This window comes from Musca vetustissima, unplaced genomic scaffold (genome assembly GCF_032173495.1).
Source record: "Musca vetustissima isolate MV318-11 ecotype Yass unplaced genomic scaffold, APGP_CSIRO_Mvet_v1 utg27337, whole genome shotgun sequence".
In the NCBI taxonomy this organism is placed as follows: Eukaryota; Metazoa; Arthropoda; class Insecta; order Diptera; family Muscidae; genus Musca; species Musca vetustissima.
Genome location: NW_026880262.1, coordinates 53,988 through 79,950, shown reverse-complemented (window position 1 = coordinate 79,950; position 25,963 = coordinate 53,988). Strand labels below are relative to the sequence as shown.

General features: G+C 35.2%; 6 protein-coding genes across 6 annotated transcripts; 4 read left to right on the top strand and 2 right to left on the bottom strand.

The window, feature by feature from the left end:
* The first annotated feature begins 309 nt into the window (after positions 1-309).
* On the top strand, positions 310-10,179 carry LOC133325753 (zinc finger C2HC domain-containing protein 1C). The gene is made up of 5 exons (XM_061534476.1): positions 310-439; positions 7,788-7,913; positions 8,286-8,960; positions 9,556-9,600; positions 9,664-10,179. Exons 1-5 carry the CDS (start codon positions 392-394, stop codon positions 10,177-10,179), a joined length of 1,410 nt encoding a protein of 469 aa, XP_061390460.1. The 5' UTR covers positions 310-391.
* Positions 10,180-10,475: 296 nt separating this feature from the next.
* Positions 10,476-12,846, bottom strand: LOC133325744 (THO complex subunit 1). Its single transcript, XM_061534469.1, has 5 exons — positions 12,790-12,846; positions 12,042-12,710; positions 11,674-11,978; positions 11,316-11,609; positions 10,476-11,254 (listed from the first exon to the last, which is right to left on the bottom strand). Exons 1-5 carry the CDS (start codon positions 12,844-12,846, stop codon positions 10,477-10,479), a joined length of 2,103 nt encoding a protein of 700 aa, XP_061390453.1. The 3' UTR covers position 10,476.
* Positions 12,847-13,452: 606 nt separating this feature from the next.
* Positions 13,453-15,607, top strand: LOC133325752 (uncharacterized). Its single transcript, XM_061534475.1, has 2 exons — positions 13,453-14,223; positions 14,278-15,607. The coding sequence occupies exons 1-2, from the start codon at positions 13,910-13,912 to the stop codon at positions 15,605-15,607; spliced, it is 1,644 nt and encodes a 547-aa protein (XP_061390459.1). The 5' UTR covers positions 13,453-13,909.
* Positions 15,608-17,770: 2,163 nt separating this feature from the next.
* LOC133325749 (integrator complex subunit 15) lies at positions 17,771-18,946 on the top strand. Its single transcript, XM_061534473.1, has 2 exons — positions 17,771-17,852; positions 17,910-18,946. The coding sequence occupies exons 1-2, from the start codon at positions 17,774-17,776 to the stop codon at positions 18,935-18,937; spliced, it is 1,107 nt and encodes a 368-aa protein (XP_061390457.1). The 5' UTR covers positions 17,771-17,773; the 3' UTR covers positions 18,938-18,946.
* A 450-nt stretch (positions 18,947-19,396) lies between these two features.
* LOC133325747 (ribosomal RNA-processing protein 7 homolog A) lies at positions 19,397-20,253 on the bottom strand. The gene is made up of 2 exons (XM_061534471.1): positions 20,229-20,253; positions 19,397-20,169 (listed from the first exon to the last, which is right to left on the bottom strand). The coding sequence occupies exons 1-2, from the start codon at positions 20,251-20,253 to the stop codon at positions 19,397-19,399; spliced, it is 798 nt and encodes a 265-aa protein (XP_061390455.1).
* A 1,434-nt stretch (positions 20,254-21,687) lies between these two features.
* Positions 21,688-24,549, top strand: LOC133325745 (dipeptidase 3). Its single transcript, XM_061534470.1, has 4 exons — positions 21,688-22,122; positions 22,195-22,682; positions 23,924-24,099; positions 24,154-24,549. The coding sequence occupies exons 1-4, from the start codon at positions 21,756-21,758 to the stop codon at positions 24,497-24,499; spliced, it is 1,377 nt and encodes a 458-aa protein (XP_061390454.1). The 5' UTR covers positions 21,688-21,755; the 3' UTR covers positions 24,500-24,549.
* Positions 24,550-25,963: the final 1,414 nt, after the last annotated feature.

The following is a 25,963-nucleotide window of genomic DNA, read 5'->3' as shown; positions in this document are numbered from 1 at the left end:
TTTTTCAAGACAATACAACTCATACCCCACGCAACAATCGTTCGTTCGCCTTGTCAACTTGTTTCTGTTTTTTGCAAAAACAAACAAAGCTACCGCTACCTACGAACTAGCCAGTAAAGCAGTCGTGCCATTCGCGCCATACATTATTATTATTAGTCATTCGTACTTGCTTCGATCACGTCACATTCATACATAGATCCATTTGACAATTGAAGAGTGCTGTAGCAGCTGCCGGCGAAGACGCTTGGATTTGTATGAACTTCTTGCCCACAAAAGCAATCAACGTCTCGACAACAGTCGCTCGTACACAAACGCCAATAGCTTAACTCAGGCTGTAGGTTTTCTTTGTCTCTGCTGTCATCATTGTCGTTAACTGTGAACATATTTGGCGATGGCGTCACAAGGTGTCGCTGCCACCTCAAGGCTGGCTGAAATGCAGGTGAGTTTGCGCGTTTAATATTTACTTTGCAAATACTAATAATAATAATGGCAACAACAACAGTAGTTGTCCATTTGTATAAAATTAGTTAAGAAGTTTATTTATTGTTTTTATTTAGTTTATGCTAATTTGTTTAAACAATTTCATTGATTAAACAAAACAATTTGTCGTTGGCTGTGTTGTCGTAGTTGGGCGCGTTCCAACCGGTTGTTTATTTATTTCTCCGATTAAAAATTCAGAAGAACGCAACATAGTTATATTTAGTAACGGAAAAAATATTGCGGGCAATCTAATATCAAAAATAAAATAAAAACATTATGGGCATACAACAGCAATTTATATTTTTGAAGATAAACCAAACTCGACTTTAAGAATTTTTGAAAATAGCATAGCAAGTTTTAAAATTCAATTTTATTTTTTTTTTTAATTTTTTTAATTAATAAAATACCAAAAAATTAAATAATACCCGAGATTGAATGAGACTCGTGCGTTACAGAATGTTGAAAAAATCCATGTTTAGGTAGTGTGTTCAAAATTATTGTAGTCATTTCGTAATATTGTATAATTGTATGTCAGTAGGTAAACATTGACAAACGCTATTAAAAATAAAAGTGCATTACTTATCCTGCTATAATTACACGGATGACTCATCCGACTTGCAGTTGTCGTGCCGTGCCACTTTTGCTATAAAAGGCCTATAATTCATGCCAGCTACCGCTAACAGTAAACTAATAACTAGAAAAGGTGGAATTTTTTTATTTAATTCAATAAATTAGATGTGGGAATCAGTCATAGACAACGTTCAGGATATTATCACAACCCATCGCGCTATATTCCTATGTGAATAAAAATAAACGTTACCAACCTGTTTATTAAATGTCGTAAAACCTGTATATGAAATCGATTTTAGGTAGGTGTGAACAAAATTTGAAAAAATATTAAATATTCAATAACAGTTTTAATTATTTATTATTAGATTAGAATATTAGATATTTAGCTTTCTAAATAAGGTATAAATAACTACATACGTGAGTTCAAATGATTGTCTTAGATGGGTCATCTGATAGATTTTGTACATTAGGCTGTGGTATTATGTCTTTGTGCGTTTGTATGTAACATACAAAAAGATACAAATTAGACCCATAGTTGCCTTGAGCATATATTTCAAATCACTTTTTGAACCCTATTTAAAAAGGTTAGAATCAGCTCAGATTTATGCAGGATTTTTGCTAAAAAAATACCCATTGTTGGTATTACAACGTCATCGCATTTTAATATAGGTATGTACTGATTCAAGCGTAACAGTATTCCCATTTACCCACAACATTAAACATTCCAAAATGCCAACATAAGAAACAGATAGTTTATTTTAAATGAATTTTAAACGATCCCCAAGAATTTAAATTAGGGATTTGGTCTAAGCTACAAAGTTTTCCCTGAATATTTACTAAGTTCGACCTTTTCGGCGTCGTCCTCTTTTATTTGTTTATTTATTTTTTCGTGTTGTGTCTGCACTAGTTGCCCTCAAAGCCGGCATGGTTGGTTTATTGTTCCAACCACAACCATGACAACGACGCTTTCCCACACAGCAATGCCAATGTATTATTAAAGGATTGCAAACAAGCAATAACAAGTCAGTTCGATACGATTCAATAAAAAAGCGAAAACTGGCTGATAAACAAAACAAAAGCAACTACCACAATCAAAGAAATATATCAAGGAAGGCATTTTGATTTTCTCAAGCTATTTTCTTTTTTAATTCCACCTTTGTCTTTCATTGTGTTCGGCACGGAGTTTAAAGGCCATTTAAATTGTGAAATTGAAAGAAAAGTAAAGTTTCAAACAAACAAACGAAAACAATATTGTGGAAAACTAGTAGATCTGCTCCAAAACCATTGTAGAATTTATTGAAAAATACACAAACGATTATAATTACACATATTTCGATGTGAAAAAAAAAACTTTTAAAGTGTGTGTCTGTCATGGGAGTCAACGTGGTTAATTTTACATGAAGGACGATATTTAATTGGAATAATAACTGCAATAAAAAAGTTGAAGTCCATTACACCTGATGTCAGTGACAAGAACTTGAGAACAACAATTTGTTCTACTATCAGTTTCTAAACGATTTCATGGAACCAACATCACTCTCTCCTGATGAGTTTTGAGGAGTACATCAAATTTAAGTTTATAAAAGACACGACAACCAACACCATAAATAAATTTAACGTAATACAATAAAGGATTTATATCTATGCACCCGCTCTCTAACGGACCACGTTTTTTGCTGCAGGAAAATTAAATACAAACTCAGTACACATGTACGGAAGACATGTAAGTCATAATATAATTTTTGGCATATTACCTACTCCATTCAAATTTAATAAATAGCTTAAACGTACAAATAAAAATGATTAATGTGTGAATAAATCTACCGAAATCGAGATGTGTCAATTGTGTCATTAATTTAAAAAGATGGCCAATAATCATTATATCGTGGAATAATATTTAATAAAATAATAATCAACTATCTAATTGTTCAATGTGTATAACGAAATGTGATTTTAAAAATACAAAGAAAATATTTAAAATAAAGACCAAAACTATATAAATATAACCTACTACACTAGTCCATTGAACATAGCCAATGATTAAAGTAGAAATTGACACGAAAAAGGGCCACAATAAATTTCAATCATTACAATAAACAACTAATAAACAATTGCCAATGCTAATTCGATTCGTATTTATAACAATGGCTAGAAAGTCTTCTGGGGAATATGGAATAATGCTAAACAAATATAACAATCACAAAAAATCTCAAACATTTTTGGGGCCGGGGAGTGGTATGTGTGTTTTGTTGTGCATTATTTAAGGTTGATAAACATATTATATTCGAAATATATGAAAATTATTATTTTTTAAAATAGTACAATGGTTACAATAAATATATGTTCAGTATAGATATTGCGGTGTGTAAAATGTGTACTATATTGGTTGAGTCACATTTTGCCTTATCAAAGGATATATAAAAAAGCAATTAAAATTTTAATTGTATATAAAATAAAGTGTAAATATTTACCGGAATTGGTACATCACAAGGTAATATTTTGAAAACATTCTCCAAAATCTTCAATTTTATTTCACAATTCCAAAGTCCGAAGACCACATTTAACAAATTGATTTTCGATACGAATTGACAATCAATTCTAAAGGACAAAGAGTGAAAGTAGAGAGAGTAATTAACATAAAAACAGTCTAAATAACATTTCGATTTGCCGAGCAGAAATATCTCATTAACAGACATTGCAACAATAAACATAATTTACACACATATCACCAAACCCAACATTCAAACAAATTATAAAAAAAAACAGTGAGCGGAGCAGTATAGTCGGACGGGGCCGATCATATGATACCCTACACAACTTCCACGAACTTTCTGTAGTTCTATGTTCTGAGCTTGGGCAATATTTCGAGATATTTGCATCCTCTTGACCGACTAGAGGTTAACAAATATTACTAATATTCATAAGAGCCCTTCTAAATACTTGTCCAGATTCCATTCCTTCAGGAGTAAATATATACGGTATGGAATACAAATTTTGTCATTTTTCACACAAAAGTCAGGGTCCATTTGACCCGCTAAATATTGACCAAACAGGCATGCTTATTCTCTGGCCCGATCCCCTTCTTCATGCAAAAATTCGCTGTGTTTGGGCCATAATTGCGGCCTCTGGAGCGACCAGAAAAACCGACAAAAATAAAGTTTTTGGTCCATTTCATCCCCTAAATATTAACTGATCTTTTCCAAAAACAATAGGGGTCTTCATTGGCCAGAACCCATCCTACATGCAAAATTTCGTGAAGATTGGTCCATAACTGTGGCCTGTATCGTGTTTACAAATTATAATGGACAGACGGACGGACGGACACACATGTCTAGGTCCACTCAGATAGTCGAGATATGACGATCGGTATACTTAAAGGTGGGTCTAGGACCAATATTTAGCAGCGTTACAAACTCTTGGGGCTGCATAAAGCTATAATACCCTGACAACATAGTTGTGTAGGGTATAATTAAAATAAAGCACAGGATAATAGTTACTACTAAAAAAAATAAATGTAAATTATAAAAACAAATTGAAATGAAATGAAAAAAATACCTACTCAACAATATAATTTGAATCACTTGGATAACCTTGGATCGCAAGTTATACATCTTGCGGTTCAAGGTTATATACATATCGAATAACAAATACAGCTATGTAAAACAATATTGTATTACATTTCTCTCTGAATTCCACAACTGTTTATTAAAACCATTATTATTATTATTGTTATATTCCAATGATATTGACATATACATGCAACAATTAGGCACCGTGTTGTCTTTGCCATTGAACTTGTTTCCCTAGCTAGTAAATAAATTGTCACATGTTAAATTACACAATCCATGAATAATATGTTTATTTGTTTATTTATTTGTATTGAAAGTAGCAGAGTCTAACAAATTACACTTGTTACACACAATAATTGACATTTGCAGAAATGTAAGATACGTGGTAACTTACAATCATTGAAAAATTTTATATAAATCCGAATTTCGGTCCTTAGGTAACCCTTTGTGACCCGAATTTTTTACCGTAATCATAGAAAAATTTTCTGTTCACAGATTTAATGCAACTATCCTAAGTAGGATATGAAAACAATTGGACATCACTACATCCTTGCATTCGGGAGATATAGTAATTTTTTTGTGAAAATTAAAAGTTCAATATCAAGAAACCCAAATGAAAAATCATTTTAAATTATTCTCTATATTCTTTTTTACAAGAATTAAAAATAATTTTATGGCAGAATTCGAATACGAAGCGATTTAAATAATTTGGACTGTATACACAAATTAGTACTGTACACATTTTGCCCTCTTCTCTATTTTGAAAAGCTCATAATAAGTTTACCGCAAATTTGATTTTTTAGATTTATAAGCTCAAAAAAATGTTGTTGCCTGTGGGCAACATTGGGCCACAAATGATTAATATAGCCACCTTAGCCTAAAAGCGGAAAAACATTTTTCTAACAAAATTTAGAAAAATCAATTGTAGCAATAGTCAATAGCTTTGTCATCGTATATTTGATTTACAGACAATTGTCACATAATTATACAAACCCGACATTAATTATACTCAGACTTTTTTCAAAAAGACGGAAGAAAGGTCAACGATACAAAAAAAAATATATAAAATTATGGCACGTGCGTAATTACAGGTATCTATGTTAAAATAATAGTTATTTTTGGTCAAGACAAATAGTTTGTAGAGTCAATTTATTAGCAGTAAATCACAGCAACTTTATTTACATGCCCGAATTTTTCTTATAAATTATTTTAATTAATTTTTTCTTTTCTCTGAATAACTTAATACATGAAATTTCAAATATGACTACCAATTTCTTTCATTTTGAAATTTTTTTTATAAAAAATTATAAACAACTCACTTAAGTAATTAATCACTCGCCCACTGCCTGGTCCCAAACAATCAACATGGGTTTATTGAGTGAAATTCCTCTACGGCGGCTTTTACGAACTCGTATGAGTAATTCTGATTGTAATTAAAATCAACCATTGTAATGATGATTGAAGTGTTTTGCTTTGGGAGAAGCAATAAACGTGTGGTTGTGTTTACTTAAAGTGCAGAGAGACAGCAACAATCATAAAAATAATAACCCCAACTTCGCGCGGCTAAATACGAAACAAGGAAGACCGGAAAAACACAAACATTTACGAAGGACTCATGAACTTTGCCCAAAGCATGCATGTACTATGTATGCGTATGTGTATGTGTATAAGCGACATATTCATTTTTTTCTTGTTTCATTTTAATGTGTACATGCATACTAATGTTTAGTTTTTAAATGAAACGTTAGGGTGGTAATATAAGAAGTGGTATATTTCTACGACAGTAATTGAAAAAAACACTATTTGTTAGTGTTCATTCGCAAACTATCTATATGAAACTGACTATCTTTATGAAACTTATTATTAAACAGCTTTCGCTATAGAAATGGTTTAATTTTTTCGTAGAACATTTTTTATTGGAAACTAGCATCGAAATATTTGAAACTAACGGTAATTAATAATTTATTCGCTCTTCCATTCTGATCGTCTTTAACAGTGTTATTTAGGAATATAAACTACTCATTAATGTAGGTTACCCATTTTTATTTGTTCCGTCACTGTATTCCGTCACATATTCTTACAACCCACATTGTATGGAAAACAACACTCCACCCTAATTTACCATAATCATACATGCAGGCATGTTAATACACATCGACATTCACACTCACATTAACAATTAATATTAGTAAAGTTCTAACGGTTATTAACATTTAAGTTTCTACAACCTGTATGGCCATCTCCCGCCCCAACACCACATCGTTAGTGTTTGTTTTTTGTTCTTGCTGCCCATGTCCTTCTAAAATATCTATCTGTCCACCATCATCATGTCACATTTCGCTTGTAGCCGGGACAAGTGTAAGGTTACACACACGCTTCGCAATAGCAGACGGTGTTCTTTCGGTATTTTTCATAACGAAGCGGTGACCAGTTTTACCTAAAACGTCATCAAGTCCACACTTTGTCTACCGCAAAACTTCCGAACATAACGAAACTGATTAGTTATTTAAATTAAATAAACTCCTCTACTCAAAGTGTTGTTGTCTTGCCATTTTTGTAAAGATCATTAACAAATAAATAAAATCTACATTAACTTCCCCCCGCAAAGTCTGTAATAATGTACGAAGACTACCAAGCGCGACTGCACCAACAACGGCATAACGATGAAATCTATCGAGAAAATATAGTTCCCATAAAACTAAACGAATCGTGGGCCGGTAGACGTCTAGTTGAGGCTCTGAGTCAGCTACCGCCACAAAGTTTAAGTTCATCATGGGATGTGAGTTGTGTTGATGGCTTTTGTTTGACTTTGCAAATTCATAACGGAAATCGATATTCAATTTTTCTAAACTTTAAAAGCACAGCAGCAAGTGTGTCTCAACACATTTGGCAAACCCCTTTCTTACTACCACACGATTCGATTATTTCTGGTATAGTTTTCAACTTTTAATTGTAGCTCTTTCCATACTCAAACAAAAATAGACAATTGTTTGGGTGTTTTGTGTAATTACAAGTCTAGATTTAGCTCGCGTTGGTGTATTTTATTTTAAAGAAACTAACAATTTTTATGAAACGTTCCAGTTGAAATCATTTAGCCGAACGTTGCGATTGACACGGATAAGAGATTAATTCGAAAATTTTCTTTTTTTTTTCATTGTTTGATTCCAGATGAGATTTCAAAGAAAACAGTTATTGGAACGTGAACAGAAGAAATTGGCACTGACAGGAGGTGATAATGGAATTGAAACAACAACGACAACAGTGACCACAAGAAACGCCATCGGAAATGGAAAGGTATGAAAGGAAAATAATGTTGAGAAGTCTCGGGGGCAGATATATTTTCATGCCAAACGGATGACAAATTTATTCGGATTATTTTTTTCTAATATGAGTTCATTTTATACCAACAAATTATAAATTTTGACTGATTTCGGAAAAATAAAACAGTTAGTAAATGATTTTACCAATTGTTTTTCCAAGAAAGTCTATATGTACATTTAAAATTGCATGTAACTATGTTAGTCGGCTAAAAAGCAATCACATTAATGCATTCAACCATCGAAAACTTTTTATCAATACGGGAATCTATTATTTACCTACATACATGTTTATTGTTTGATTTATAAATAATATTTGTTTTCATTTCCCCACTCATTCCTCCAAAAGGTACGGCAAATGTTCGAGCAACGCCGTGGAGTGGGTATTGACCGCAGTCACCCACTAAAACCAATAACAACAACGACAACCACCACAATCACAAAAACACAACAAAATCCTGTACGCCGTCTAGCTGGCGGTGGTAATCCAACTACGACTACAACCCGGCGAACCATTGTTACCACAAAACAGAATAGCAATTCAACATTAAGCAGTTCCCATTCGCGTTCAAGTCCTTTCTCATCGAATGGTAATTTATTTGGCGATGAATTGGATGCGGTGGACAATTTAGAGAGTGAAACCTTTCCCAAGGAATTTTCGTCTCTAAGTCTGGACAATACCCGGGTTATGGGCCCACCTGTCAGTGACGGTAATAACAATACCAGAAGTTCGAATGGCATTCGTAAAGACATTATGGACACAACAATAACCTTGGGTCGGAAAACTACAACAACGAATGGCATCAAGTTGAATCCAGTGATAACTAAGAAGTCACCAACCACAACAGCACCTCGCACAATGGCTGCCCAATCGAGGACACCGAGCAGCGCTAGCCGTACATCTGCATTGTCCCGAACCTCTGCAACAGCATCCAGTAATGGTACATCCGCGAAAACGCCAGAGAAAAAGACCACCCCATCTGTTACTTCAACGACAACAACAACCACGAAAATAGGTGCAAAGGTAGGAACATATATTAAAATTATGTAGTGCTTACCGATATCGTCCATCATATAAACAGTTTTTAATCCATAAGTAAAGCTCGTTACCAAATTGACAAAAGCTAAACGAATCTTCTGAAATTTGCACTCCGAATAAAAGAAGCGCGTCACGATTTGTTTACAAAACATTGTTTTTTCTATTTTAAAGAACCACCCTGTATTGTATATTTAACGGTATTAAATATAACCAAATTATTGCATACGTATCGATGCGTAACGTAACCCCATTTTAAAATATCACTACCATAGAGTTGCGAATCGGAAAGTATCCTCAGTAGACTCACGTAAAGAACTATATTTCAATACTGAAGAACCTCTATGCAAAATTAAAGCTACAAAATAATTCCTTTACCCATTGAATAAATTCCTCTTTAACAAATTTTGTTAAGATTTAAATCAATTCAAAAAAACATTACGAACGAAAACTTTGAAAATTATAAAGAATACTAGTGAGGAAAATTATACCGACAGATTTCGATGCATAAATGCATTAAATTATGTTTAATATAATATAATAATTTATTTAATGTAATCATTTACTTTCCCCTTTTTCACAGACCACATCCAAAACTGTCAATGGAAAGCCGGCCACATTCGTTATGGTGAGTTCAATTAAATCAAGTTTTTAAAGTATGTACTTATAAATAACTTATTTTCTCTAACAGGCTGTAAAACCACCACCTCGCATCACTACACCGCCACCTGGAATGGCCACCTGCCATATTTGCAATCGAAATTTCAACGAAGATCGCCTATCAAAACATGAAGAGGTCTGTCGCAAAATGGTCTCAACCAAACGCAAAATATTCGATGCTTCGAAGCACCGTGTTAAGGGAACAGAAGCCGAGAAATATGTTGCCAAAAAGAAGGGTGTTGCGGCAGCTCCCAAGGCAGCTGTGGTCAAAAACACATCGACAGATTCATCGAAGAAGAGCAATTGGCGTAAAAAACATGAAGAATTCATCAATGCCATACGTGAAGCCAAAAAGGTGCAAGCTTATTTGGCCAAAGGCGGGAAATTAAGTGATCTGCCGCCACCACCACCATCGGAGAATCCTGATTACGTTCAATGTCCTCACTGTAGTCGACGTTTCAATGAAGCTGCGGCTGAACGCCACATACCGAAGTGTGCCAATATGCAGCATAATAAGCCGAAGCCGCCACAAAAGAAACGATTTTAAAAATGCTGGGTTTTCATTCTCATTCAATGATTAGCGGTTAAAATGTGTTAAAACAAACTACTTTACACATTAAAATATTATTTTCATTACTAATTATTTACTAAAATTCTGTATAAAAAGGAAACAAAATCTGCAATGGAATGAACGTTCATCCTTATAATCATGTACATGTTGTGATAAATTATTTGTGAAACCATTATTTTTGTTTAGTTCTTATTAACTCGATGTAATGGAAAATAGAATTGAATTTAAATAATAAACAACAAGATATTTGAAATATTTGTACATTTGGCTTGTTTATTCATTTGTTTCCATTTTCTCCTCACTCTCAGCCTCCTTTTGAGCACTTTTAGCAGCCAAACGATCTATAAGAGCCTTGACCGCTTTAGCAGCTGTATTGATTTCTAAACCTTCCATTGTATAGGCCAGATTATCTAAACTGGCATCGTCATCATCCGCGAACCAGTTAACCAACATAGCAACGCATCCACCATCACGATCGGCATTTTCCGTCTCAAAGTACAGCAACTCATCGGCTGCATAACCCAACTTCTTGCCTAACTTCTTCCAGTCATCGCCAATCAAAGGTGCCAACTCTTCAATTTGTTCTCTGGAAGCAGTGAGTGGTTTTGTGTGGGCATTATTGTCCTCTTCACCTTTGTCTAAGTCATTAGTTTCCTCTTCATCCTCTAGGACACCTTCGTCATTGACTTCATGTTCGGCCTCTTGTTCGTGTAGATTTTCCTGTATTTCACCGGAGGAAGTAGTGCTCTCTGCGTTTGTGCCATTTGAATTGATAGCAGCTTGCTTTGCTGCATCCAAACGGTCCTTGGCCAGACGCTTTCGCACAGCATCCAAATAGTCTGATATTTTATATGAAGGTGAATTTATAAATGTAAAGAAATGAGGCGATTGTCGTGCCAGCAACCTCAATGCACGCCACTCAAATGACGTGTCAGTCTTATCACGAAAACTTTCCAAATACGTTTCGACTTGGGGCAAGAAGTTGCGTTCTTCACTTTTGCAAGCTTGCAGATTATCCGGCGAATAGTTCCACAGACGAGTAAGGACATCGCTAAAATGAAATGAAGGATGTATCAACGCACATTGTCTTATGTTTTGTCATTTGTACTCACTTGCCCAAAAAGAATTTTCCTTGTCTGTTGGCATCTCTTAGGCAATCACCTAATGTCTTTCGTTCGCGTTTTGCCGGAGGAGGTTTATCATCCGATACGCTTTCCTCAGGTTTCTTGAATTCTTTGCATCCATCATTTTTCCAATTATTCCACATTTCTTCGCGTTGGAGCATGTGTCTTACAGTGCGAGAGAATCGTTTGCCATTGGGAGGAGTTTCTTCCAATAACTGATATACTTTTGCTTCGGTCTCCTTAATGAAATCTGACTGGGCGGGAGTCAATGTATTTGATTCCCTAAATAGCGGAATAAAAATGTCGTGAATGATTATATAGCAATACAGCAAATAGACCAACTTACGCTTTAAATTTTACAGTTAGTTGCAAATACTGAAACAGTATCAGGAACTGCACCAAAACTGCTCTTCGAAAATTAGCATCGGACAGTTGTAAAGCCAAGAGTTTTGGATTGGTTAGAAATTTTGCAAAGAAATGGTCCACCTTCTGAACTGACTGATCAATTTCATTTTTGAAATCCATGGTAAAACTTATATCCAAATCCATTTTATCGTTTAGATCATCGTTATTATCCTCCAATTGTGCCGATGCTGATCGTAAATCCTCCAATTTAAAGCTCGAAAATGACTCCAGCACTGTTGTGGCGTGCTAATAGTGAAAAATAATTAAAATACTTGCTTACGACTAATGCCATCGCTATCATTCACTTACAGTCTGGAACATTTTCCACGATGCCTTACTGTAACATTGATTTGGATTTCGGAAGAAGTCTTGCAGTGACCAAAACTTACAATATAAATTGTAATCTATTTTGATGGGTATATCCTCAATGTCTTCCAGAGTATCATCTAGATCCTTGCCATCAACACCATAATCGGTGACATTCTCCAAATTAAATTCCGAAACAATATTTAAGCCAGACCTTTCCGAAAATGGGAAGAATTTGGAAAGGAACAAAAGTATGCGACCACAGAATACAGTGTTCTGGGCCCGACTTAGCCTCCGTAACAAGTCATTACACATCCGTAATATGTTATTTTTGCAGGAAGAGAAGAAAATCTCTTCCTTCCACACCTCAACCATTTCTTCGACATAATTGAAGATCTTCTCACATTTATCCAGAGTCACGGTCTCAAAAATATCGCCCAACAGTACTACAGGTATGGTGACCGACACTATTTCCGATCGAACCGCCTGCACAGACAACTTCACCAACTTGCCTATCGAGTCCACATTGTCGCTGAGCTGGAACATGAGTATCTCGCGGAATGCCTGATCCATTGGCGCCTTTTTATCATGATCCGAGTTGTTGGCATAACTGTCGTAGACTTTTCTCAATATCTGGACATCGTTTTTCTCAAATGCTTCCGTCAAAGATTTCTGAGGGTTAACAATAAATTACAGGCATTTGATTGGATGCACTCCTTAGCCGGTAGCCAATATGCGTTGTAATACTTACAGAAAATGCTGCATGCAATCCTGTAAAATCAGTAGATTTCTCAATTGTTTTACTCATAGTATTTATGGCCAAAAGTATCCTCTTAATTCGCGTTTTCCACAGAATATTATTTTTTTGGGGTCCCTTCCTTTCCTTGATGCCGAGGCAGATTTAATAAGGTGGCCGCATCAGCAATTGTTTACAACAAACAACTGTTGTAGTACATTGATATGTCAAAAATAGTTTACGAACACAAACCGAATTATAAGAAATTTTCTCACAAATTCAATAATAAAATGCTAATAAACTTGTTGCCGAACAAGTTTATCCAAATGCAAATATTTCCATTCATAATTTAGTTTTGTAATTTGTTGATTTTAATTTCCAACAAAATATTTGACAGCTAACTGTACCAACAGCTGTGCTGATGCAGATACCCTAGTAAATCTACTTTGATTAATGCCTTTACTGAATAAACGTCCTAATTTAAAACCGTTTCTCTTGCAACGAATAGTGGGAGCAATGAGATAATGGGTGATAAATAACGAACTTGAAACGAAATGGCAGTTAACTGATTTGTTTACGAATGAAGGTAATATATAACGTCGATATTCTCGCTTTGTTTAGAAGGAGTCATAGAGGAATGGGAATTGTTTAGAGTGGCCGTGTCGCCAGAACACAATGCATGCAGAGCACGAAGCCGATCGGCTCGCAGTCGGCGTGCAGCCGCCGCCGACTTTTTTTAAGTGATCTGAGCCGCCGCTGATGTATGCGGCTCTCATCGGCTCAAATTTTTAGCCGACTGAGTCGGCTAAGCCGTTGAAAAATATAAATTTATACAGCAAATTTGTATAAATATGTCTTTTAATCTTATCGATAAATTAACATATTATAATGCTCATTATTGGACGATAATTTACATTGTGCACTCGTCTTCGAGAGGCAAAAACGTGTAGGCTATTTATATTAATTATACCCTACAGCACATAGTGGTAAGGGTATTATGTCTTTGTAGATTTGTTTTTTTTTATCACAAAACCTTTGGCAACCTTTTGTAACTTACGAATTTTGATGGAGTGGCAAGCATATTGTTTGCCAAAGATTCGTTGTGTTTTTGCTTGTTCAAAGAAAAGAATGCAAAATGTGCCAAAGGAATATTAAAAATTATTTTTCCGCTAACCGAAAGGGTCAAACAGTTTTGACTAAATCAGAATCCGATTCTGACGAATCTGTTGATACTGAAATCAATATTTCTCAATATGCAGATGTATCTCAATATGAAGATCTTTTTAAAAAGAAAAATGAATTTAAAAATTTGGCAAAGGTTGTTGTAAATGAAGGTGGTATATCATTGTGTTGGAAATATTTTGGTGATCTCTATTTTAAAAAGAGGCATATACTTCAAAAATATAAATTTTGCAAATTGTGTTTGGATGAAAAGACCAATTTAAAAAGGTAAGAATTTCTAATTTTTTCCATTCGCATGTGTGTAATTGTTTATGATTTTAGTTTTGGAAAATCAACATCAACCACAAATTATATGAACCATCTACGAGCTGTACATAACTTGGACGTGAAATCTTTAAATAACCTGAAAAGTTCAACAATGACACAAAATGCATTGAAATCCTCAACAAGTTGTAACAACAAACAACAAAATGCTCGCCGGGTCGCCGAAATGTGCTGTTGGGATTTGCAACCGTTTAAAATTGTTGAAAGGCCAGGATTTAAGAAATTGGTATCTTTCTTAAACCCAAAGGCTATATTCCCCACAGATAGGACAATAGCTACAACGGCTTTAAACGATGTTTATAACATATATTTGGACCACGTAAAAACAAGCCTTAAAGAGTCGCCCGAAAATGTTACACTTGTATTGGATATGTGGTCAGATAAACATAAGCACTTGTCTTACATAAACATAAAAGTGCATTTCTGCCAAAATTTTCAAATGCAAATTGTAACGCTCAAGACAGAGATCTTTCCACGACCTCACACTGGACTAGCAGTTGTAGAAAAAATTGAAGAAGCTTTATGTGAATTTAATCTGTTGGAAAAAAACATATGTGCTGTTACTGATGGTGGAAGCAACATCGTTTCAGCTTTAAAAATTAAAAATATACCAAGATATGGTTGTATGGCTCATGTTTTACACAGATTTTTGATGGAAGATATACTAAACAACAAGTCATTTGAAAATATTAATAACATAATATCAAAATTAAAAAAAATTTATGGCAGCTTAATGTATAGCTATGAAGAAATATCAAATATTCAAAATATGGAGGAACAAAACGATTTAGTAAAAATATTTACAGAGGTTGAAATAATTTTGGAGAGTTTGGATAGTTGCGAACAATTTCCACATGGAGATGACTATTTTACTGAACAATATGAAGCAACTTTAAACGTCAAGCACCACACCTCTTTGAAAAATTCCGTTGCAACACGTTGGAACTCTCTGCTTGCAATGATTCAAAGCTATACGAATAATATATCCACTATAAATATAGCATTAGTTAAAGCTAAAAAGGAACTGTTAGTGATTGGGACAATGGAAATGCAAATTATAACGGAATTTGGCACGTTTTTAAAAATTTTTGAGGACGCCACAAAACACCTTCACCAAGATTATCCGACGATATCTTCGTGTATTTATTTTCAGGAATCCATTATGTCCTCATTGAAGAAAGAAGAAGAAAAAGCGTCTTTTGAACTAACAATCAATTTATGCAATTTCGCTGTGCAAAACTTTACGAAGCGATTCAAAGTATATAGAATGTATGTTGTAGCTGCGCTTATGGACCCATGCCAAAAAAAACTGGCCTGTTTTAGATAAATATATACTACAGATACCCAAACAATCGCCAAACTCCTTGGAACTTGTGCATGATGTTCTGTCTCCAATTTCCAAGGAGAACTTGATTATGGAAGAAATTGAAAAATTAAAGGAAATCGATGACACATTATTAAATGAGCCATCAACGAGCACTGAACCAAATGCAAAAAAACAGGTATTATGTTTTAATAAATGTAAAGGTAAACTTAACTAACGTATATTTTACTTGCAGAAAATATCAGCTAGTCGTCAAAGAATGTTGGAATTTATGGGACCATCGCCTTCTAATGTACAAAATAACGTAGAGTTAGAAATAAGAAAATATTTGGAAATGAAAGTCGAGGCGGTTGAGCCTCTAGATTGGTGGCGACAGAACAAACAAGTACGTTAAAGATTCACATCTTAAACTTATTTTAAGCAGGTTACGTTTTGACCATTTACTTTTTATAGATCTTTCCAAATGTTGCTGCTGTAGCAAATATGTGCTTTGGAATTCCAGCCACATCAGCATCTTCAGAGCAAGCATTTTCATATGCCGGGAATTGTGTAAATGCAAAGAGAAGCAGCCTGCATCCGGCAACAGTAAAGAAACAATTGTTTGTTCACGATAACAAGGCAGTCGTCGAACCATTTTTATCAAATTAAAGTATTTTTATTAATTTTTAATGTGCTATAAGCAACAAATGTGCATATAAACTTATATTTTCATTTTTATTTTAAATTAAATGAATTGACAGTTATTAAAACAACCGAAATTATTTGTTCACGTTAAAGTCGTCGTCTGTAGCCGACTTTTAGCCGCCGCCGGCCGTATATTGCTTTAGCCGCCGCCGCCGATTTTCTTTCGGCTGCAGTCGACTTTTAGCCGCCGCCGACTTTTTTATGCTTAGCCGCCGCCGCCGAGAATTTTACATCGGCTTCGCCCTCTGAATGCATGAAGTGTTGTTAGCGAAAATTTGTATGTATGTGTCACACATACAATGCATGAAGCCAAATCAAAAATTTTTGGTTTTTCGCATGCATGCCGTTCGATTTTGACGTGTGTGCGGTAGAGGCATCATGCATATTCTCATTTGTGACGTTTTTTCAAAGGGAATGGTTGTATAGAGATGTCGGATACTGCGAAAATAAATATTATAGAGTTGTTGGAAGTATGCCGGTCGTTGTCAGCCCTTTTTCAGCATTTTCTATATTTTTTAAGCACAAGGACAATATCGACAAAATTGTATCGTCTGTTATCGACATTGTCTGTACAGCACGAAATCAAAAGCCAAATGAATGAATCGTGTGCGCTGAAGCGATTTTGATGTCATGCATGCATGATCGTCTGCGGCCCACTTAAGTGCACATTCACACAACTTGCATGTATGATCAACATTATCTCTGACTGTTTTGTGCTTGTTTGATAGTGTGTCAATCAAAAGTGCTAGTCTGCACGCCGCTTTAAAGCGGTTTACACACAATTACCATTTAAAGTGCTTTTGGCCCATATTCTGTCTGAAAATATTGATGGTTGTTGGACATTCAGTAATGGAAAACAACTGATAAAAATACTTACTGAAATGGAGCTGTTTTCATATAGTTCTAACAGATGCAATTTTTCGTGTGTGCCACTTGAATCAAATTTGCGAGATGAAAAACACGCTTTACGATAACATCAAAGCTTGCGATGCGATTCGCGTAATGCGATCTTTATTCGGAGCCTTTTACAGGCAGTAAATACGAATTTTTCACTCTAAAGAATGAACGAACAATATCCAGAACAAGTACAACAAGTTTGACACAAATACAAAGAGTATTTTTATTACAAAAATGAATAGCAAGAGAACATTTTTAATTTTTTTTATTTTATAAATTATTGAGTAAACGAACATACCTATTGTTCCACTCGCTTCATTTGTGTTGATTCCTCGTTTCGTTCGATTCGTCCGATTTTCATTTTCGACCTAAGATACACTATCTTTATTTGTTTTGATTCTGGTTTTATCAGTTACGTTTTAAAGCTATTTCGTCCAATTCCGCAACGCCGTTAAAACTTTAAGAAGCGGCATTGTAATTAAAAGGAACGGTTCCTCTACTGCTTCTGTGGCCAAAGACATAAAGACGCTGTGGCCTTCCAGTTTGGTGGTTCTACAGATGAAATAAATAAAAAAAACTCTGGAAAATATGAGCCAGTCAGATGTAAAACATTCCCTTCGGAAATTCGAATTTCCAGCATGTGTCAAGGAAGCCCTTCCACGCATCGGTAAAACCCCTAAATGACTCAACATTGGAGTTCCTACTCACAGTCTATTCATTCCAGAAAGCATGATTATTGGACGTGGCAAACAGAACTTTATAATGCAATTAATATCGGAATTTGTCTTCCTGGAACGTAACAAAGAAATGGATGTACGCAGAGGACAGTCACCCCAAACCTATGTCAATATGCAAATGAATAAAATACAGGAATTTCAATTGATTTTGGTCTTAATTGACTATTTTTCCCAGCCAGGACCCGACTCAACGAGAAACGCCGTATTTCTTTCACTATTCACAAATCTGACTCCACAGCGGTCTAAAATCTTGTGTAAACTGATAAGTACATCGGTATCGGGTTCGGTTGCTCCATTATTATCTGCTGCCGGTACGTGGATGCAACAAGTGGGATGCACTACACCACCCAGTTTGGAAGTGGCACAAAGCTTAGTAAGCGACTTTATAATTTTTTCAAGAAAAACATCCGAACAGTTGAAACAGTTGCCACTGGTAGCTCCACACTTTGCTGCTAACCTAATGACTGCAGTTGCTGATTTGTATCTCAACGATCAGAGGGGTACTTTAACTCCTCCTCCCGACGCCTTGTTGGATGTATTTTGTGAGTGGGTGTCTGAAAATCCATCCCTTTGTTTGGCATCCCAACAACCATTGGCATTGCCCACTGGTGCTATAGCAATGCCGGTGGTGACCCCATTGGCCGGACTTATAAGATGGTCTGTTTTGGCACCAATCGTGTCCAACAAACCGGCATATAGTAACCTACACTTGGCATTACTTCAAACTCTCTTAGAAATTGTAAATAACGGACCACCTACAGCTTTGAATGCCCAGCATTTGATGTTAATAGCGTCACCGTTGAAGAATCATGCTTCCCGACTAGTAGCTGATAAAATCGACCCTTTACAGGATGCCGATTTTCAAAAGAGTTTAGAACGTCTAGCACAAGCTGTGCAGGTTGGGCTGACCTCCAAATGTATTTATGGAAATATTCCACAATTGCTGTGTACATTGGAAACTTTACCCCCACACAATCTGATGAAAATTGTTATAGCGGCAAATAAAAGTGTGTAAGTTATGAAGAAAAAACTGTTGTTTCAAAAAATGTATTCGTCAAAGTCCTACTGCATTACCTCAAAAAGTCATATCTGGCGAAGAGTCGTTGAGAACGGACTGCAACGTCATGGCTCATCGTAAAGTAAGGAATAGTCCTTTGAATTGTTTGAAAAAGGAAACAGTTACTACTGTTCTTGTGAAATTCGATACGAACCAATTCAGGCGAATAACTACCAAACTTTTATTTATGTCCAGAATATTGTTTGATTCAAAAGGGTTTTGGTCGTAAGTCGCTCGAATTCGTTCGTTTATAATTTTACAGAAACCAAATTGCGAGTAAGCAGACATGCTTAATTCACCTTTAGAATATGACATACATGTACATGTTTGAATAAAAATATACTAAATTTTTTATTACAATCTAATTTTTCAGTTTCAATAACACTTTCCAACTAACAACTAGTACTATGTGATTTTTTAAAAGGGTCTAAATCTTCTGGTCTGCTTCAGAGTTTCAATCTTCTTTTTATCCTCCTCGAATTTCTTCCGCAACTCTACTATGTTTTTCATCTTTGACTCGCGAATTTGGAAAGTGTAGAAGTTTGTTAGCTCCTTCTTTTTCTTGCTCTTTTCCATTTTTTCTTCTATTTTTCCTATAATTCCTTCAGATTGTTCGAAGCCAGCATTATTGCCTCTCTTTCCAACCGTGACCCAGCCATCAGCATCGGCCTCCGTCGTTTTGGCAGCTTCAGCTGCTTCCCTTTCACGTTCATCGTATGCTGCCATGTATTCATCAATATAGGCATGTGTCTTATCCACGTCTAAAATGCGATCCTTATATTGAGTGTGCCACAACTGCATTCCCGTAACAATATATGACTCTTTACTTGTGGGACTAAATAAATCGATGCTCTTCACTTCAAGAGCTCTACTGACACTATTTGAGTTTTTGAATACGACATAGGCCACTTTGAATGTAAACGGAGCTTCGGCATTACTAAATTCCGTAACTTTCTGCATCCACTTCTGATCTTCGTCTCGACCAGCTTTTTGGGCAAACAACACCGAAACGACAGGACCAACTTGTTCGAAAAATGTTTCCAAACTTTTTTCAGTAACATAGGGGGGTACATTCAAAAGAAAAAGTGTTCGGCCCTTGGGTTTATTGGGATCCATGAGACGTATGAAATGTTCCTTCATATAAACACTGTGACAATATTCAGCATCTGGAGTCACTCTCAGGGGCACAACTAAAATGGATATTAATAATGAACAGCAATTGAATACGGCAATTCCATGTGCAATTTACCTTTGTAGCCTTCTATTTCGGGCATTTTGTTTTAAAATATTTATTATTTCTCGAAAAGAACAGATAAATCCCCAATGTTTACGATATATGTACGCACGTGTGGGTTTGAACGAATGTTTCTGTGAAATGAACGATTGGAACTGCTGTAGTATTAGTAAAAAACGTTCCAATTTATACGAATGGAGAAGGCAGATGATAACAGCCAATGAAAAACGAGAACAAAATAATGTAGGGGCTAACGTATTTGTTTACGAATTAGTGTGATAAATGGCATCGAAAAAGTTTACTTGTTTAGAAAATGATATGAAATAGAGGGAAAAGTGATGCCCAATCACATTGATTAAGGTAGCCGCATTTCAAACATTTTATAATTTTAAACCATAAAATAAAAATAGCTAGAATATAATATATATTTGTATATGAAACAAAAATTATTATAATTGAAAATCTACGAATCTTTAAGGACTTATTTGGCAATACATTTATTAATATTTTTGAATGAATTTGTAAAAACTCTTATGAATCGGTTTGTTTTTGTAAAATATTTTTTTAATTTTTACATTGAACTACAGCAGTTTTTGATGAAGATATTCGCCTATGCGGCTATTATGGCCCAATAATGAGGTCAGATTTCACCCTAGCTGTCAAAAAACTTTAAATTTTGTCATGATCGTATGAAAACGTTAAAAAAATTACAGTATGGGGGATTTTCAACCACAATTGCCGATAATATTCGTTTCGTACACGACCTATTTAGTGGACCTTGGCGGTACTTTACTGAGTATACCATGGCGATGCCTAAATATATTTTACTAGTAAGACCTACTTTACACTATAGGGTTAATGAATGGAGCAAGAACACACAGTAACATTTGGTTACAACTGATACCAAATATCGAGTTAATTGATCCGACTATTACCTTAATATACAACTACGATTTAGGCATGGCTGGCTATTCCAAGGCCTGGTTTATTAACGTGATAAAACTGTGATAGAAAGCGGCTAGATGTATTTTCCCGCTGGGTTTTGTTATTTGATGGGAATTTGGAAAGTGTAGATAAATAAAGTCACCTTGAATGGAGGCAATTCGAGAAAAAAGGTACTTTTTTCACATATTTGTGAACTTTTTATTATATTCAAAATTAAAAAGACATTTACCGTTAAACATAACGGACATTTGAAAGGATAATGTCATGCCTTTGCTAGTGCGCATAATCCACATTGTCCCTGTCAATTGCGTTTGTATTGTGTTTCTGTTTTCCGATGGTGTACTAAAAAGACACAAACATTAACAATCAATAAAAGCTTTACCTTAGTCTACGTACACCTGGGCGAAGTAAGGAGAAAAGCGGACAGAGCAATAATAAACTCCGTTGAGCCTTCTTTTGTGTTCACTTGTTGGTTTTACCCAAAGAAAAACCAAACAGCTTAGATGTATTTCTGAAGAAAAGTGGCCAAAGATAACTCCGCAGTAGCATTGAGATATCATCGACACCGACATCGAGGAACCACCATAGCAATTCACAATGAATACAGTGCCAAATCATGCTTTCATCGAGGTGCATGCCCTGCATCCTCATCATCAACATCAACCCCATTGCAAGCAACAGTGCTTTGTTTTCACTGAAATAGCAGATATTGTCGAATTACCCCCCGAGATAACAAAAATTGGCAGCGAGAAGGTGCAAAATGGAGTGGTTATTTCACCGTTTGCCACCACCATCAAGGACCCATGTGGCGGTTCATCGACTGGTATGGAGTCGCCCATCGATTCAGAAACTAAATCTTCGCGAAGTAAACGGATTCTGATTGTCTTGGCCATAATGATGGTTTGCATTGCCATGGCGGGGGGTATACCGTTGGCCTTACAACTACGACAGTCCTCGCTATTAGGTAAGCATCAAGTGCTAGGGAGGATTGATGAGTGAATGCAATGTAATAATAATTTTGTGTTTCCCTTCACAGAGGCCCGTTTGGCTTTCATAAGACGTTTGCTTAGCGAAGCCCCATTGATAGAGGGCTCTTGGACACCTTCGCGGGAAATGAACTTTAGCAGTAGTATGCGAGAAATGCGACAAAAATATGTTGGTGCCGTTTTATGGCCCATTGCCGTTCCATGTGGTGCTCAATATTTGGATGCTGTACAATTGGCACTCGAGGGAATTGATGAAGCTAGACGAATAACTGCTGTCACCGATTCGATGCATATTGTCGAGTCGGCGGACGAAATGGAACAAACACATATCAGGGGTGAAGTTGCCGTGTTGATGGGCCTTGGTGGTGGTCACACATTGGGTACTAGTTTGGCTGTCTTAAGGTCAATGTATTTGTTGGGTGCCCGTTTTGTTTCGATCACCAGTTTGGAGTGTACCACAGCATGGGCAGCTTCAACAAAGAATTTAGATTATCTTATGGAATCGAATGCTACAAATTCAATTAATGATTTCGGAAAGGTAAGTGAAGAGATAACAGGCGATTTTGAAAGAATATACATCGCATACGAAAGTCTTAACACTAGATAGCCGAAGGCAGTCATTTTGACCGTTTTTCAATTTCAAGTACAAAAACAATTGTGTATGTTATGACCCAGCTTTTTAAAATTTGGTGACTTTTTGTACCACATAGAACTACGTTTATTAATCATAGTAGCTGCTTCCTCCCCTCTTTCATCCCCGTATTCACATGTGCTATACCTATATAGCCTAAAAGCGGTCATTTTGACTTTTTGTGAAATATTAAATAATTAAACAACTTTTATTATTGTATAAAGTAAATTTCTTATATGACAAGATCACTACAACAACATCGAAAACCATTTGATACTCTAGAAACACAAACGAACACACAAATCGGGAAAAATAAATTTTATATTTCCAGTCGATTTCACTCTTAGAGTAAAGACTTCCTCTTTTTTTAACATTTTGTCCGCGTTCTTATTTTTCATAAAGGGAAACTCGAGAGCCCTCCCCCATAAAACAAATAATAACAACGTTTTATTTTTTGGTATTTTTATTATATGATTGTAAATAATGTAAAAAATATTAATAAATAAGTTTAAAAAAAATTCTTTACAAAATAAAAATTTTTTCAGAGTGAAGTCATTTTGACCGATTTTAGGCAATATAGGTATATACAAAATTCCCGTCTTTCTAGTGTTAAAATACATTTTTTCGTTAATTTAGTTTGGTATATAATTTTTTTTTTTTGAATTAAACTTACGGCAGCTATATACTGTAAGTGTAATAAAAAAATCAACTGAAATGCTCAAAATACATTTCCCAATAAGCTTTATAAAAATATATTTAATTTACTTTTAAGAAGTCATATTTTCACATTTGGCTTTAATTTGGTATTTCGACTCTCCACTGGTTGGAAGAACTTCTCCATATGTGGTCCCTGTAATAAGTATTTTTCGGTTCAAGTGAGGCGAAATTTTATCCAAATTTTTAATCAAATTATAAATATATTATAATTTTGATTCCTTAGTTCCTTATAGGACTATATGACTCTTCCGCTTATTTATGTGTTTTAAAGGTATTAATAAAATGATGATTCGAGAGTTAATATTTAATAAAACTATTTTGTATGTTATCAGTAAGTATTTCTAGGAAAAGTAGGATACGTGTCTATAGCTTAAGAAGCAATATCGTGCTATATATCGGTTGAATAATAAACATACGTATCTCATTTTCAGACCATGTTATTTGAAATGAATCGCATTGGCATGTTAGTAGAAATCTCACATCTTTCGGAAGCCGGTATGATTGCAGCTCTGAAAACAGCCAAAGCGCCGGTTTTGATGATGAATGCAGCACCGGCATCTTTCTGCAATGGTACAAATGTGGCATCTATACCGGATCGAGTTTTAAGGTTGGTACAATAACCCCACGAAATAATTAAAATTCCATGAAATCTTCATTCCAGTCTACTACCGGATAATGGCGGCGTGATTATGCTCAACCTGGAACGCTGTGGCGAACGTTTGTTGGGAGTGCGTGAGGCTATTAACGCGATAAATTTTGTTCGCAAAGTGGCCGGTGTCGATCACATCGGTTTGAGTGGTGCACCCAAGGGTTATGCATTTCTATTGGCTGAATTGGCCCGCGATCGAGTGTGGGGCAATGCAGCCATTAAGAAACTAATTGGCGGCAATGTGGTGCGTATTCTGCGCGAGGTGGAAACATTGAAGAATCGACTACCTCTTTACGAAGAGTGGATACCAAATGAATTGGTGGAGAGCAATTCCTATTGTCGTTATCCAGAATCGTAAATCTGATGGAATTGAGAAGGTATTTTATTAATTTTTGATCTTGCTGTCTCCCCCTCTCACTTTATTGAAGAGCACAAATACACCTACGTACATGCGTATGTATGTGTACTTGATATTTTCAGTGATCTCTTTTGTCTACAAAGAGTGATAGATCGGCGGCCAAACGGCCTGCAAAACCTGTATTTAGCAATATTTTGAAACGATAAAACATATTTAAAGTTGTTGTTTAGTTAATTTTTTTCAAATTGAAATTCTTATCAAAACCGTATTAAATTAAATTATAAGACAAATGAAAATAACAACATAAAACAAAAACCAAAAACAAACAACAAATAAAATAAAGAACCAATTTTCATTGTAATGTTCAAGAGTTAAAAAAATACATATTTTTATGTTACCGATTTATTTATAAATAAACAAATAAAATATTTATAATAATTAGAAAACATATCGTTGTCTTACTTACTTAAAATTGTATCAGCCATTATTATAATTCTCTTTTTGGCATTGGATTTTACAGGGTAAAATATACCACATTAAAGTCTTTTAATCATAACCCTATTTCTAACTTTGGTATTTTCAACAGGTTTTCAACCTAATTGACTCAATCTTGGGTTTCACCATAACTCACTTTAAATAAATGTAGCTCAGCTTCATTGTTAATGGAATATTGGTTTTCTTTGGCCGAAATCCGTGTCAGACAATTTGGAATCGATTTACAAACTACAACTCTCGAAGGGTGTAACGGATTTCATCCAAACTTTGCACATGGCTATATTTCTTCGAAACTTAACTCAAGTTTGATGATGGGGAATATTAGTCCAATACTTCTGGTACCTCACCCACAAAATTGTCAAAATTATGCTGAAAATTAGGTGTATCTTATCAGGCGAACAAACTATCCAATTTGAGCCAAACTTTACACAACATGTTATATTTATCAAACCTAGATCAAGTTCGAAGGTAGGTCCATTCCTCATACCTCACCAACAAAGGGTCAAAATTTTCAATTTTTTTTAAATCGAATTTAGCGAATGGAAAGTCCGATTTGATCTAAACTGAATTTGAATTTTAAATCAAGTTGGAATATGAGGAATATCGGTCCACTCTTTCTGGGACCTTCACTTCAAAATGGTCAAAATTGTAGAAAACTTTAAATAACATGCAAACGAAGCAAACGAAATATCCAAATTTCATATAAACTTGACATTATGGTAGATCCCTCACAAAGGGTCACAGTTTTGATAAATCATTAATCCAATAACAAAAGTATAAAATGTCGGATTAGATACAACATTTACACGTCGTAATATTTCTTTCAAACTTAAATCAAGTTCGAAGCCGAAACCCATTGGTCGGTCACCTCCCTCTGGTATCTCCCTGATATAATGGTCAGATCTTTGTTGAAAATTAATTGTATAATTCGAGTACCTTTCAATATCAATATTTTGTAAATATTTTTTG